Source organism: Perissodus microlepis, chromosome 7 (assembly GCF_051167445.1).
Source record: "Perissodus microlepis isolate ML-2025 ecotype Zambia chromosome 7, ASM5116744v1, whole genome shotgun sequence".
Taxonomy (NCBI): Eukaryota; Metazoa; Chordata; class Actinopteri; order Cichliformes; family Cichlidae; genus Perissodus; species Perissodus microlepis.
The window spans coordinates 28,622,560-28,635,853 of NC_140467.1; the positions used below are offsets into that span (position 1 = coordinate 28,622,560).

At 43.2% G+C, this 13,294-nt stretch overlaps 1 protein-coding gene across 1 annotated transcript; it reads right to left on the reverse strand.

Annotated features, from left to right (window-relative positions):
* Positions 1-4,220: 4,220 nt before the first annotated feature.
* LOC146383302 (plancitoxin-1-like) lies at positions 4,221-8,237 on the reverse strand. Its single transcript, XM_084936809.1, has 8 exons — positions 8,104-8,237; positions 7,387-7,488; positions 6,659-6,857; positions 6,095-6,173; positions 5,729-5,893; positions 5,456-5,635; positions 5,006-5,035; positions 4,221-4,898 (listed from the first exon to the last, which is right to left on the reverse strand). Exons 2-8 carry the CDS (start codon positions 7,485-7,487, stop codon positions 4,504-4,506), a joined length of 1,149 nt encoding a protein of 382 aa, XP_084792935.1. The 5' UTR covers position 7,488; positions 8,104-8,237; the 3' UTR covers positions 4,221-4,503.
* Between the last annotated feature and the right edge of the window lie 5,057 nt (positions 8,238-13,294).

A 13,294-nucleotide genomic window follows, 5' to 3' on the forward strand; every position in this document is an offset into this window, starting at 1 on the left:
TGGGGGGCGCTCCGGCTCTGGGCTGGGGCCGTGGCCGGGCCTCGGGGGCTTGGGTCCTGGTTGGTATGTTGCCGGGGTTGTGGGTTGGTGGGTGTATGGGGGCCCAGCCCTAGCGCAGGGTGCCGCCGGTGCATCGAGCCACCTGGGAGTCTTCAACTGGTGGGGGAGGTTGTCACATCTTGCAGGAGCTCTCCTCTCTTCAGGAACTCTCTCTGCAGGAGGGGGAGATAGAGGAGAGGTGGAGGAAGATCTCAGCCTGGGCGTCTATTGTCTTGTGTAGTCTGGAAGATGAGTGGATGATGGGGTGGGTGCAGTTTTCTCTGTGGTGGGGTCGGGTGGACTGTCCCGGGCTCTGTGGGGCCGAGCGGTGCTGCTGTACTGGGCCCCGGTCCGGATGGGCCTGGCCCCCTTTCCCTGGCGGGTCGCGGAGTATGGGGGTGCCTACTGGGGTCAGCGGGGGAGCTGGCCCCAGGGAGGGGTCACTTGCCCCTCCCTTCCTTCCCTCCCCATCTCCAGCTGCCTCCCTCTTCCCGCTCCACCACAACCACCCACACATGCAGGGCCTTGGAGTAGGGGTGTGTCACCAGGGTGCAGAGGAGGCATCCCCCCACTCTGTCCCCTTCTGGCTGCCTCTGCCTCAATTTTATCCCACAACTTAGACATTCACATTACTCACACTCTCATTACACATACATATAGGATCTTGGGGGTGGGCACGCTACACGGAATCCAAATTACCATCAGGGTGTACACCTCACCCCTGGCGTCGTTGCCCACCTCTCAATTTTAAATACACATAGACATTGAGGGCTAGCAGGAGGGGCTATGCGCTTACCTGCTGCTCTCTGGCAGGTAGCTCCATGCCCTCCTGGGTTTTAAATGCACCTTAGAACACACATACATCAACACTACAATGAGCGGGTGGAGGGAGGTTTGGAGTCTTCTCTCACCCCCGTTCTCTGCGGCCTGTTGGAGCGGGGGGGCTAGGAGGAGGAGTTGGCCGTCCGACTGGGGTCTGGAGTGTGGGGCCTCCCTGCTGCTGCGGAGTCGGGGCGGTCTGCTTCTCCCCACCGCAGGGAAAAGGGTAACACCACCTGGGTCTGGGTGCAGTTCCCCCCTCCAGGGGCAAGGGTACCTAGACCCGGTTCGTAGAGTATGCTTGGGGAGTGTGATTGTGTGTACAGCGTCTCTTTATTTCTGTCTCCACGTTGGTTGAGTGTGGAGTAATTGCCTATGAGAGCATGAGGGTGGGAATGGATGTTTGTATCTGTGTGTGCCTGTATGTCTGTGTCTATATGTCAGGTTGGGTATCAGATGCCACCTCTCTGGGGACATCTCAGGCCCTCCAAGGTTTGGAGGCCTATCTCCCCCCACCACTTCCCCTGCCGGTGGCGGACACCATCAGACATCGGTACGTTGGTGGTTCTTTGTGTCCGGGGCCTGGGGCTCGCTCGGGCCACTTTGGGGGTGGGGTGCCCCTGGCCTCTCGGCCTGGGGCTCGGTCACTCAGGCACAGCTGGCTGCCGGCGGAGCTCACGGGCACATCACTGCAAACCCCCCTGGCTTCTGCTCCGCAGCTGCTGAGTGACCCCTCATCTGGGACTCTCCTCAGCTCTTTCTGGGATAGTGGCGCGGCTGCCCCTCTGTTGGTCTTCCTTGGTCTCTTGTGTTCTGGGGGCCTCTGGATGTCTGGAGTTTTGATCTCCTCCATACCTGCTTCATGCCCTGGAGGACGGGGCAGTGGCCCCCCACACCCTCTAGCAGATCATTACATGAAGGAACCTTTTAAAAAAAAACAAGCGCGTCCATGCTCACAGGTGTACACACAGGTGCTCACACACACAAACTACACCCTTTTTGGCTCCTACCTCAAAGCACACTGTGCGCTGTCGATCTTACGTGCTGCACAATAATGTTTAATATTTAGTATTTACTGTCATATTCCCATATATCATTGTGATGTTGTTTATTCTATTACTCTCGTTTTCTTCTGCTCGTTTTCTTTTTTCTTTCTCAACAGGTGATCCAGGTGATCGATATATGCATTTTTTTTTTTTTGTCTGCTTATTCTGTTGGTTTTTGTTTTTTGCCCTTCTCCCCCGTCCCTCTTCTCAGCTGTTTTTCTTTCCCTCTTTCTTTCTCCCCTTCTTTCCCCCAGTCAAGTCTGTCCCGTATTCAGCAAGTGAAAATAAAATAAACAATAAAAGGTGAATCAAATGGACCATTTGGTAAAGTAAATCCGTTGGGCATCTTTCTTCGCCTTTAGACAATAATTCTGATGGCAAAAGAGCCAAACGGGACAGGCAAAAAAAAAAAAAAAGAAAGAAAGAAACAAAAATATATAGTTATTAAACATGACAACAGTTAAAATCATGAGAATAAACTGATGCCAAATTCTGAAAAAAAATAAAATAAATAAAAAATAAATAAATAAATAAAGTGTACACTCACAAACCTGCATTTGAAACGTTGGCCACCATAGCAGTATAGTATTGCAACATGGCATTTGGGTCTTCTAACTAAAATAGGAAAATAGGAACATAAACAGTGCCATCATTGCCAGACCTGGCCCACATCTGGTTGACATACGCCCTGCCGTGACACCTGTCAGTCAGAAGTGCCAGCTTGATGCCGGATCCAGGAAGACCTGTTTTCTATGAGCCTGGACCACATAAACCAAACCACAATCAGGCCAGATGTGGCATGCCATCATACAAACAGTGCCATCATTGCCAGGATTGGCCCATATCCCAGTTACCATGCCAGAAGTCAGCCAGCAGTTCCAGCTTGACACCAGATCCAGGCCAGACGTGTCTGCTATGTGGGAATGTAAATAATACTGAAAAGAAAGAACTGTTGGAACATTTTACACATGATTATGTGGTAACAGGCTAGTAAGATGATTCGGTCTAAAACCAGCATCTCTGACGGTATGGTGGTCCATTAGTGCCTAATGCCATTGGCAGCTTCCAAATCTGGAAAGGCATGCATGCTGAACAGTATGTGCAGGTTTTAGAGCAACAGATGCTCCCATCCAGACATCATTTTTAGGGAAGGCCTTCATATGTCAGCAGGACGATGCTAAACAACATACTGCAGTTATCCCAGCAGCATGGCTTCATAGCAGGAGAATGTAAAATGGTACGATTACTCAGTTCAAACATTTAATGTGTTTCTGTGTCCTATTGAGAATAAAATACAGTTTTATGGAATTGTAATTAAAATGGGTTCAATTTCTAAAAGTACAGGTACACTAGACTTTGAATTTAATAAGCAATTAAATGGGGAGCAAATAGTAAATTGAGTGTTTAAATACTATATCTGACAGATTACCAGTTTTTCTTGGGGAAAAAAATCACATTTGAGTTGACACAGTTTTTCATGAGTAATTCAAACAAATGCTTCTAAGTTTTGATTTGCAAGAGTTCCCAGTAGACAAAATGTACACACATAGAGTTCACACATTACATACAATTGCAGCTCATGTGTCACAACAACCTGCAACCTGTATCATATATTAGAGATTATAATGATGAATAAATGGTTTCAACTGTTACTGAAGTATAGGCAAAAAATTCTACAATAAAGTGTTGATAAACAGTTTAAACTGTAATTGTGCTAAATGTGATATATAACATTTTTCTAGTCTTTGTAAGCACTCAAAATCACTTTGGACTATAAGTCACTTTTTACATTCATGTAGTTCTTTATCTACCTCACACACTCTACAACACCAGTTATCATATGACACCTGTGTTTGGATTGTGGCAGGAAGCTGGAGGACCAGGAGAAAACTCAGAGGCACACAGGAAAAAGTAACCCGTTCCACCATTTCTGCTGTTTCCCCATTTTTATCATCCTTCCTGTTTGGTCTCCCGTTTTTCTGTTTCTCCTCAGAATCTTCAGTTATCAGTAAAATGTTAACTAACCTATTCTAGGAAAATGTTAATCTTTAAAGTGAAATACCATTAAAGATGTAAATATACATTACACTGTTTTGTGTATTAGAAAATGTAGTGTGTAACCTTTTTTTGACATTGTGCATTTCACAGTGAATACTGTGTTATTGTTCAAAAACACAAGTAATCCTTATTTGAAGCTGTATTTGTACCTTTTAATTAAGCAATGAATTCATTTTCTTAGAGGCTGATATTCAAACACCGGGAGGCGCTCAAGGAAAGGGTCAACAACTGCAGAATAAATGACAATGAGAGAGAGAATAACAAACAGATTTAATTTATTTTATCCAGCACAAACCACCTTTGCATAACTGAGTACAGTGGCTGACTATGGACAGTGGGTACTGCCCTGTGTTTATCATATTGTAATACTTGCCACAGATCTTTTCAGACTGATAATTAAACAAACACTTTTGAATCTTTGTTTTCCTTCATGTTTTTTTTTAATTAAACAGAAGGACTGGCAAAGTCCACAGTGAAGTAAGTTGAGCTGTATTCAGCCTATCACTGAAGAGTCCATGTGGATGGCAGTACCATGGACCCATCAGTCAGTAGTGTCACAGTCAGAGTCAGTGTCCATGATGGTTGGGGTCATACAGTCCTCAAAGTCTTCAGCAAACTCCAGGAACTTGTTTCTTACGGCTTCATTCTCAATGCACAGCGCCCCACCTCGTCTCTTGTACTGGGTTTCAGCCCTGTTGACGTCAGCTATACAGGTCCAGGCTTTGTTTTGGCTTTTGGTCACACACCACTTTGAATGGTCACCTTTAGGCTCCCATGTACTCTGAGGACCCAGAACCTTTTGTATAGTTTTAATGTTGTACACTTTGTGAAGTGGGTCTGAGCAGTCAGAAGAGGTACGATCTTTCTGGCAGCCCCAAGTCTGCACATACACATGACTGCTGACTGACTGGGCAATGGTGTAGTACAGGTCTCCATCTGCAAAAAAGGAGCAAATAAAGCATTTCCTGTCTTTTTGAAACATTTAACATTGTTCACACCCACACTCTCTGCTCAGACATTCCATTTCAGTTAGTAAGGTTTACCTGTTGTTCTTGGTCGTTTGTTTCCAGTGTCTTTGTTGTGTATACATGGAAAGAACAGCGACAGGACAGTTCAGCACACAGCACAGAGGCCATTGATGAAGACATAATGTCAGCAACAGTATGAATAACAGGACATGGATTTCAGAAATCCAGCAATTATCAGCAGCTATAGGCAGCATAAATATCATGGCCCAAATTTCTATTTGGATGTAAAGAAGATGATGTAAACTGGCACTGAGCGTAGCTGATCCTAAAACCTGTCCTCTCTTTAGAGGTTCCAAGTTTTTCATTCCCATCACCATTTAACCATGCTGGTGCTGGTCAGTGACAGCTTTCCTGGTTTAAGTCTAGACAAACACCATTGTAACCAATTAAAAGCTTAACCAATGACAATTGGTGTAATTTAAAGGATAATTATTACTTTAACCTTTAAACATGAGAGTATCTCACCTGTTGTTTTCACCTGTTTAGCAATGCTAAGAAACCTCTGACCTCCTGTTGATGTCAGTGCTCGGTAGTTACTCGGTGGGGGAGCTTGAACCCATTTTGTTGCGTCTATAAGCTCTTGATGGAAATCATCTGGAATATCATGTTCAAATGGAAAAGCTCCGATGTACTGCAGGTGTTTACCTGGAAACAGTTAAATGAGATTTTTAATGTGAGGTTTAGCTCAGCCTCTGGGCTTTAAATTGTAATATTTAACGTTTGCACTGAGCCTATAACCGATGTTTCTGAACTCGTCGTAGGGGAAAGTTACACAGATGAACGTCTGAGCATATCTTAATCCGCTGTCAGGCCAGAAATTGTTTTGGTCTCTTCTGAAGGGGAATCGAGGCGTACTGTGTAAGAGCCAGACCCCATTATTGTATTTTTCCACCATGATCACCCCTGTGGACAGTGAACATTTACACAGCTGGTCATAAAATGAGGAATAGGATGCATATTTTTCAAAGCACTTTGATCCTTGCACTGCCTGCATTTGAATGACTGAGTCTAATATTATAAGATCAATAATCTACCAAACTTTCTTTCCAGTGTTTGTTTTATATGCTTGACAGTGTGTTCTCTGTAAAAAGTAGCTTTCTTCACCTTTACTGTGCCCAAAGTCAAGCTTTGCTTGACATCCTGGAGGTTGATCGCTGTAGCTGATGAATCCAAAGTTTGGTGGCTGTAAATCATGCAAATAAAGTCTGCATTAACACTTTAATAACACACACATGGCAGGCATACATTACACAGTCTCATAAATAAAGAGTCACTGAAAGAAATAGTCACAACACTGAATCTATTTATTCCTGATTCTGGGCGTGGACTTTGTCTCTTGGTAATAAAAATTCCTAAGTTGCCTGTTGCTGTCTCGTGTGATGCAGTTTCGCCTGATGTTGTCATCTTAGCCATTGTTTTTTCTTTTATGCCTTGAGTATACTTGTAATAGTTTTAATCAGGTATGCGAGAGCGACTGTTAGGTATCTAGAATTTAAGCAAATCATTATTTCTGTCCATTTCATGGAGCTAAAATGAAATCTTACGTCTGATCTAAAGGCATTAAAACTTTAAATCTGCACAGCTTCCTGTACTAAGTGTTAGGTTTCCAGCTTGTGCATTAAATCGTATGTTTTGGTAGCAGACCATGACTGAACCAAAGATTCTCACCATGTTTCTAATTTTCTTCAAGACTGGCCTCAGTGTGTTGGCCAAGGCACCAGACGGATCGTTGAGGTTCTTGTAGCCTGATGCACCGGGCAACATGTGTGACACTCTGGATGCTGAATCAGTGTAAAAGTACTTCATCTCCTTTTTATATGTTCTAGTTCCACGGATAATTTCTCCAGGTGCTTTGTAAATGATGAACCTGATGACAAACAAGCAGGACATGACATGAAAAGAAACAAACTACAAGGTAAAAATGTTAACCTGTCAGACGCACATGTTAAACACACATCAGCATTCACAGAAGTTTCGTCAAAAGCCCTTTCTCATCATATTTTGATGCTCTCTGTACGCTCTTAGTGTAATTTTCCAACATGAAGAAGAATGAAAACCTGAGTGAAATCCTATACGTGCAACTTTTTTATGCATTTCATTTCACTTTCTAGTTTTGAACTCTAATTTTCTATATCTGTTTAATTTAGTCAATAATTTAGATAAAGGAGATTACAAAAAGACTGTTAAAATTCCCTCACTCACATTAAGCATGCCTCATAGTTCATGTCTTAGTTGCTTAAACATTACTGAACTATTCAACTGTCCTCGAGATTAGTAGGTTTCCATGTGTGTCACTGCATGAAGCCCAGTGGATGATGTTAATACGCAGTATGTGATGAGAATGAGGCCAAATGAGTTCATTACAGATGTGTAAAGTATGTTTTTAAAGACATTACCAGTCCACTTCAACACCATTGTTATCTCTGCAGGTCACTGGCTGCGGCTGGCCTTCAGATCCCCAACAGAATAGAGTGAGAGTCAGCACGAGCCTCCACATCCTAAAACACCCACAGCACATTAACCTGGTTTATGTGGGCACCTTTCAGAGACACTTTTTTACTTATCCTAACTCTTTACATGTCAGGAAACATTCATTAAGATTTCAAAATTATTCTTGAAGTGCATTGACCCCCAAATATTTCCAACTGCACCATGTGCACTAAAGATGCCATAAATCCCACAACAACAACAAAAACAAATTGAATTAAGAGAAAGGAAAACCAAATCATCTCATGACAGTTAGCAAGATAGTGACTTCCTCTAATCTAAAGGTTCAGGTTTTTTCAAGAACAAAGTAGCCAAAGGGGTTGAAAATTCCGCTAAACTGGCAATGAATGATTCGGTATTTCAGATTCAAAAGTATGAATTTAATTTCAATAAGCATTCAAAGCACTTTTTCAACCTCAATCACTTAAGAATCGCTCCACCCTCATGGATGTATCAGAGCAATGATTTCAGTATTTTCATGAGGACATTTAGGTGTGCAGTAAGTTCTGCTGTGCAGACTGCACATACTGGGGTACATGCACAGTGCTTCTTCTGAGCTAAAAACCTTTTAATTACTCAGCCTTTTCCCTCCCTGTCAGCACATCAGGAGCAGTGAAGCTTCTTACCTTCCACCACTTCAGTCGTCTCAGTATTTCTGACAGAGCGTGGTCTTCACCTCAGATCTTTCCACCTCTTTTTGTGTATTTGTCTCTTCCCCCTCACTTAAATCCTCTCCAGCAGCCTGCTGATCAGAGGTTTGATGGAGTTTCCATTTATGGTGATTTAACCTTGTGAAGAAACTAAATGCTGTTTGATTTTCAGCAATCAGCATGAATCTGTACTTTGTGCCTCACAAACAGAATAAACTGAACTAAAGTGCAGTATTTATTTGTTTTGGAGCTTGTTTTTATCTCTCTATACATGTATGGCATGGAGACTGGGTGAGAAAGGTCGGACCAAAGGAGATCAGAATTTGAATATATCCACACTCCCACCACCTCTAGCTGCAGTTTTTGAACTGAGTTAGATCACGGTCTGTGACGCCTGCAGCCACTGTCTGTAAATTAGTTGGTTAAAATATTTGAACTATTCTATTCAGCCTGAAGAATGTACGAGGCTCGTGTGAACTAATTACCCTTTCATAACAGGATCGGTGATCTGTTAGTAAATGTTTCCTTTTACATAACTTCAGCCTGAATTTAATCACATGGTTTTGTTACAATCCAGCCACGTATCAGGTGAACCCTTGTTTAGTGAGAGAGGGTTTACTTGTGTTTAAATCAGGTTTCTGGAGTTCTCAGGAACTCCATGGGCGCCTTGTAAAACATTTCAAACATTTCTTAGCTTTACACTGAGTGTTTGTGTTTTCTTATTGTTTACTCAAAGATTAGAAAGAGAATAAAGGTCTGCAGCGCTCTCTACCATTTTCACTTTGCCTTTGAAAACAAGTCTGATTACTTACTCTGTCATGGTCCTGGGTCATTTGACCCTGGGTCATTGTCACACGGCCATGACAGACTCAAGTTATTCCTCCGTTTGAAGCAGATGATCCACACTGTTTTAATAAATATAGACACATTGATATTTTGCCATGGTTTCCAAAAATATTAGAAGAGGTTGTTATATGAAATATTTTTTTATAACTTAAATTCTGATTCTGTTTTTTACAAACACCACTTTCTGGTTTCTGTAAACAGTCCGTGCATTGCATCACCTAAATAACACAATTATCTCTGCACTTAAAAATAATAAGTATACCATTAGTATGTTCATACTAAAGCTTTTTGTGATCATCTTATTTTATTAGAAAAGTTGAATGAATATATTTTTGCTTTATTATGTAAAAATGGTTAAAGTTAAAGTTCAACAGAAGTCAGTTTTTATGTGTTTTGAGCTGTTTCAGCAAAGTCAGATTATTCTGTGGAGTTCCACAAGACTCCATTCTTGGACCCTTGTTATTCCTCAGCTATGTTGATGATTTTTCTAATGTTTCTGGGACTGTGTAGAAATAACACAATTAAATAAACTATTTTGAATATAATCAGTTGAATCATTTTCTGTGGTAAAACTAAACTCAAAGGATTTATTTCTTCCTCGATTTGTGAATCTTGACATCCTTATTTTCCCTAAAATCCTCACTTAATGATGTCAGCTTTCTATGAGATGTAAATTATGCTATAATAATTAAACCTACCATGGCTTGAGAGGCGGGGTACACCCAGGACAGATCGGCAGCCTGTTGCAGGGCTAACAAAGAGAGACAATTAACCATACGCACAATATAAACTAATCAAGTTTATATTTCAGTAAATTTCATGTGTGGACTCATTCTTTCTAACCTACATGGGACATTCTGATCACTGCCTGGCCCATCTTATTCCAGTTTATAGGCAACAACTCAAACGTGTCAAGCCTGTAGTCAAAACTGTGAAGAAGTGGACTAACGCTGCAAAGCTGGAACTGCAGGACTGTTTTGACTCCACTGATTGGACTGTTTTTGAAGCTGTGTCTGAGAACCTGGATGAGCTGACGGACACTGTGATCATACATCAGTTTTGTGAAGATGTGTGTGTGCCAACCAAGACCTTTTGCACATACAACAACAACAAACCATGGTTCACACCTAAACTCCAACATCTTCGTAAGGCCAAGGAGGATGTCTACAGAAGTGGTGACAGGGCCCTGTACAAGCAAGCCAGGAACACACTGACCAAGAAGGTCAAAGCAGCTAAAAGGATCTACTCCCAGAAGCTTAAAGAACGGCTCTCAGCCAACGACCCTGCGTCAGTGTGGAAGGGCCTGCGGGAAATCACCAGCTACAGACACCCCCCATCCCCTGTTGAAGCAAACAAAGACCTGGCCAACGAGTTAAATACATTCTGCTGCAGGTTTGAGACGGACAGACTCTCACCCCTCACCCTCCCCTTCCCAAAACATTGTTTCAGACATTGACCCCCAACCCACCCCTCCCCTCTCACGCTCCTCAATCCAGACTCATCGACCTTCATCACACCTCTCACCCCCCTTTCCTCCTCCCTGAAACTCAGAATACACACTCAGGATGTGAGCCGACTGTTTCAGAAACAGAAGCCTAGGAAAGCCCCCGGACCAGACAGTGTTTCACCCTCCTGCCTTAAAACCTGTGCTGAACAGCTGGCTCCCATCTTTACCCGCATCTTCAACAGATCCCCGGAGCTGTGTGAAGTTCCCTCGTGCTTCAAACGCTCCACCATCATCCCGGTCCCCAAGAAACCCACCATTACAGGACTGAATGATTACAGACCTGTCGCCTTGACATCTGTGGTCATGAAATCCTTTAAACGACTGGCGTTAGTCCATCTGAAGGACATTACAGGCCACCAGTTGGACCCCCTGCAGTTTGCCTACCGGGCAAACAGGTCGGTGGATGATGCAGTGAACATGGGACTGCATTACATCCTGCAACATCTCGACCGCCCGGGAACTTATGCCAGGGTCCTGTTTGTGGACTTTAATTCTCCTCCAAACTCTACCAGCTCAGCGTGTCACCAGCTACCTGTCAGTGGATCACCAGCTTCCTGACAGACAGGAAGCAGCAAGTGAGGCTGGGGCACATCACCTCTGAAATTCGGTCCCTCAGTATTTGTGCCCCTCAAGGATGTGTCCTCTCACCCCTACTGTTCTCCTTCTACACTAATGACTGCATTCCAAGAACTCGGCTGTTAAACTCCTAAAGTTTGCAGATGACACCACCGTCATTGGCCTCATTCAGGATGGTGATGAGTCTGCATACCAGCAGGAAGTTGAGCGGCTGGTACTCTGGTGCAGTCAGCACAATCTGGAGCTGAACACTCTTAAAACTGTAGAGATGACCGTGGACTTCAGGAGACATCCCTCAACTCTGCCCCCCCTTACCATATCAGACAGCCCTGTGTCGACCTTGAAGATCTTCAAGTTCCTGGGTACCACCATCTCCCAGGACCTGAAGTGGGAGACCAACATCAACTCCATCCTCAAAAAGACCCAGCAGAGGATGTACTTCCTGAGACAACTGGGGAAGTACAGTCTTCAACAGGAGCTGCTAATCCAGTTCTACACTGCAGTCATTGAGTCCTCCATCACAGTCTGGTATGGTGCAGCCACTAGACAGGACAGGAGCAGACTGCAGTGGACTGTACGGGCAGCAGAAAGGATCATCGGCGCCCCACTGCCCTCCATCCAGGATCTGTACCTCTCAAGAACCAGGAAATGGGCAGGGAAAATCATCACAGACCCCTCACACCCTGGACACAGATTTGCTGCCCTCTGGCAGATGGTATAGAATCCTGCAGACCAGGACCACCCAACATAGGAACAGTTTTTTCCCCTCGCCATCTCCCTCCTAAACAGTTGACCTGTCACACTGCTCCCACTGCCAGACTGCAACTGCACCTTATGTACATTCTGTGGTATTCATTTCGCTGCATTTCATTTCTGTCATCCTGTATTTTATGTATATAAGATTTAGATTGGCTATTTATGGTTGGTTTACACAGCTTTGTGTATGTATGTGTACATGTGTATATACACACTTGCGTGTGTGTGTGTGTGTGTGTGTGTGTGTGTGTGTGTGTGTGTATGGATTGTGTTGTTTGCATATTGTTGTGATTTACATTGCTGTGCTTGAGAGTCACCATCTACTGGAACCAAATTCATTGTATGTGTCTGCACATATACATGGCCAATAAACGCGATTTTGATTCTAACATTTAGCCAGTTTGTAATATGAATCAGATGGAGGCTTCAAAAAAGGTGCATTGACTCTTTTCCTGTATGTTATTCGTGTTCTTTTTCATTTTGGGGGTTATTTGTAAAAGTGTAAAAGCAATAACTTAAAATTGAGCTGAATTGCTGCTGATTGTGCATGACAGCTTAATGTACACAAGCTTCGACCAAATATTTTCATAACCAATTATAAGTATTATTAGAAACCTTGGATTGGCTACTTGCCCAATAACATGGACTCCTGTATGGTTACTGTAACAGACTATGTTCTTCGTGGTCAATCTGACAGTTTCAGCATTAAAAACAGAGCCGGGTCTGCTTGTGTGAGCACTCAGTGTTTCCTCCACCTGCATCTGTTTGATGATCACCCGACACAAATCCAACAGTGTACCTACTGCAGTCGGCCAGCCAAGCACAGGAGGAATGTTGTCTGTTACAAACACATAAAACCTGCCCAGCAACTCCTCAGGTATGTTTTACTGTGCTGCCATTTTGCTTCCATGGAAATTTTAGTGAAGAGGTGAATTGGCTTCAGTCCAAACAGACTCAGTTCATCCAAACATACTGGGAAAAATGTTGTTCATATACATTTAGACTGAGTGATCAAAATAGGCTCGGTTATTGATTTATGGAACTCACTGATTGTGTCAAGGCAATAATGTCATTGCTTTGCCTGCAAACAAACTTCTTATAGCTTTATAAAAAATAAAAAAATATTGAATTTTCCAAAAATATTGGAAAATAACCACTGAGGACCCTAGCTGCTAGCCACATATTTTCTGTGTTATGGTCTGAACTACTCCTGGAATATAAGAACATCATCTCACTGAAATCAAGGCCGTCCCTGAAAAAGACAGGGGTCAGCACATGTCACTCCTAAATCTGTATTAATGTGGCCTTTACATATGTGCACTAATGCCCCCCAAATAACATCAGGGATGCTGACTTTGAACTGATTGGATTGCTTCTCTTCAGCCTGTAGGATGCAGCATCCATGATATCCAGCAGAATCTGAGACTCTTAATTTATGGGCTCAAATTTTGGTCATAAATAATTTGTACTAAATCAAAAGCG

Bases quoted from the DNA above. Each gene is read 5' to 3' on its own strand.
- LOC146383302 (XM_084936809.1), bottom strand. From the start codon at position 7,487: ATGTGGAGGCTCGTGCTGACTCTCACTCTATTCTGTTGGGGATCTGAA. The intron at 6,858-7,386 runs GTAATGTCTTTA...GTTTGTCATCAG, and splicing joins AATGGTGTTGAAGTGGACTG to GTTCATCATTTACAAAGCAC. The intron at 5,894-6,094 runs GTGAAGAAAGCT...CACTGTCCACAG, and splicing joins TGACTTTGGGCACAGTAAAG to GGGTGATCATGGTGGAAAAA.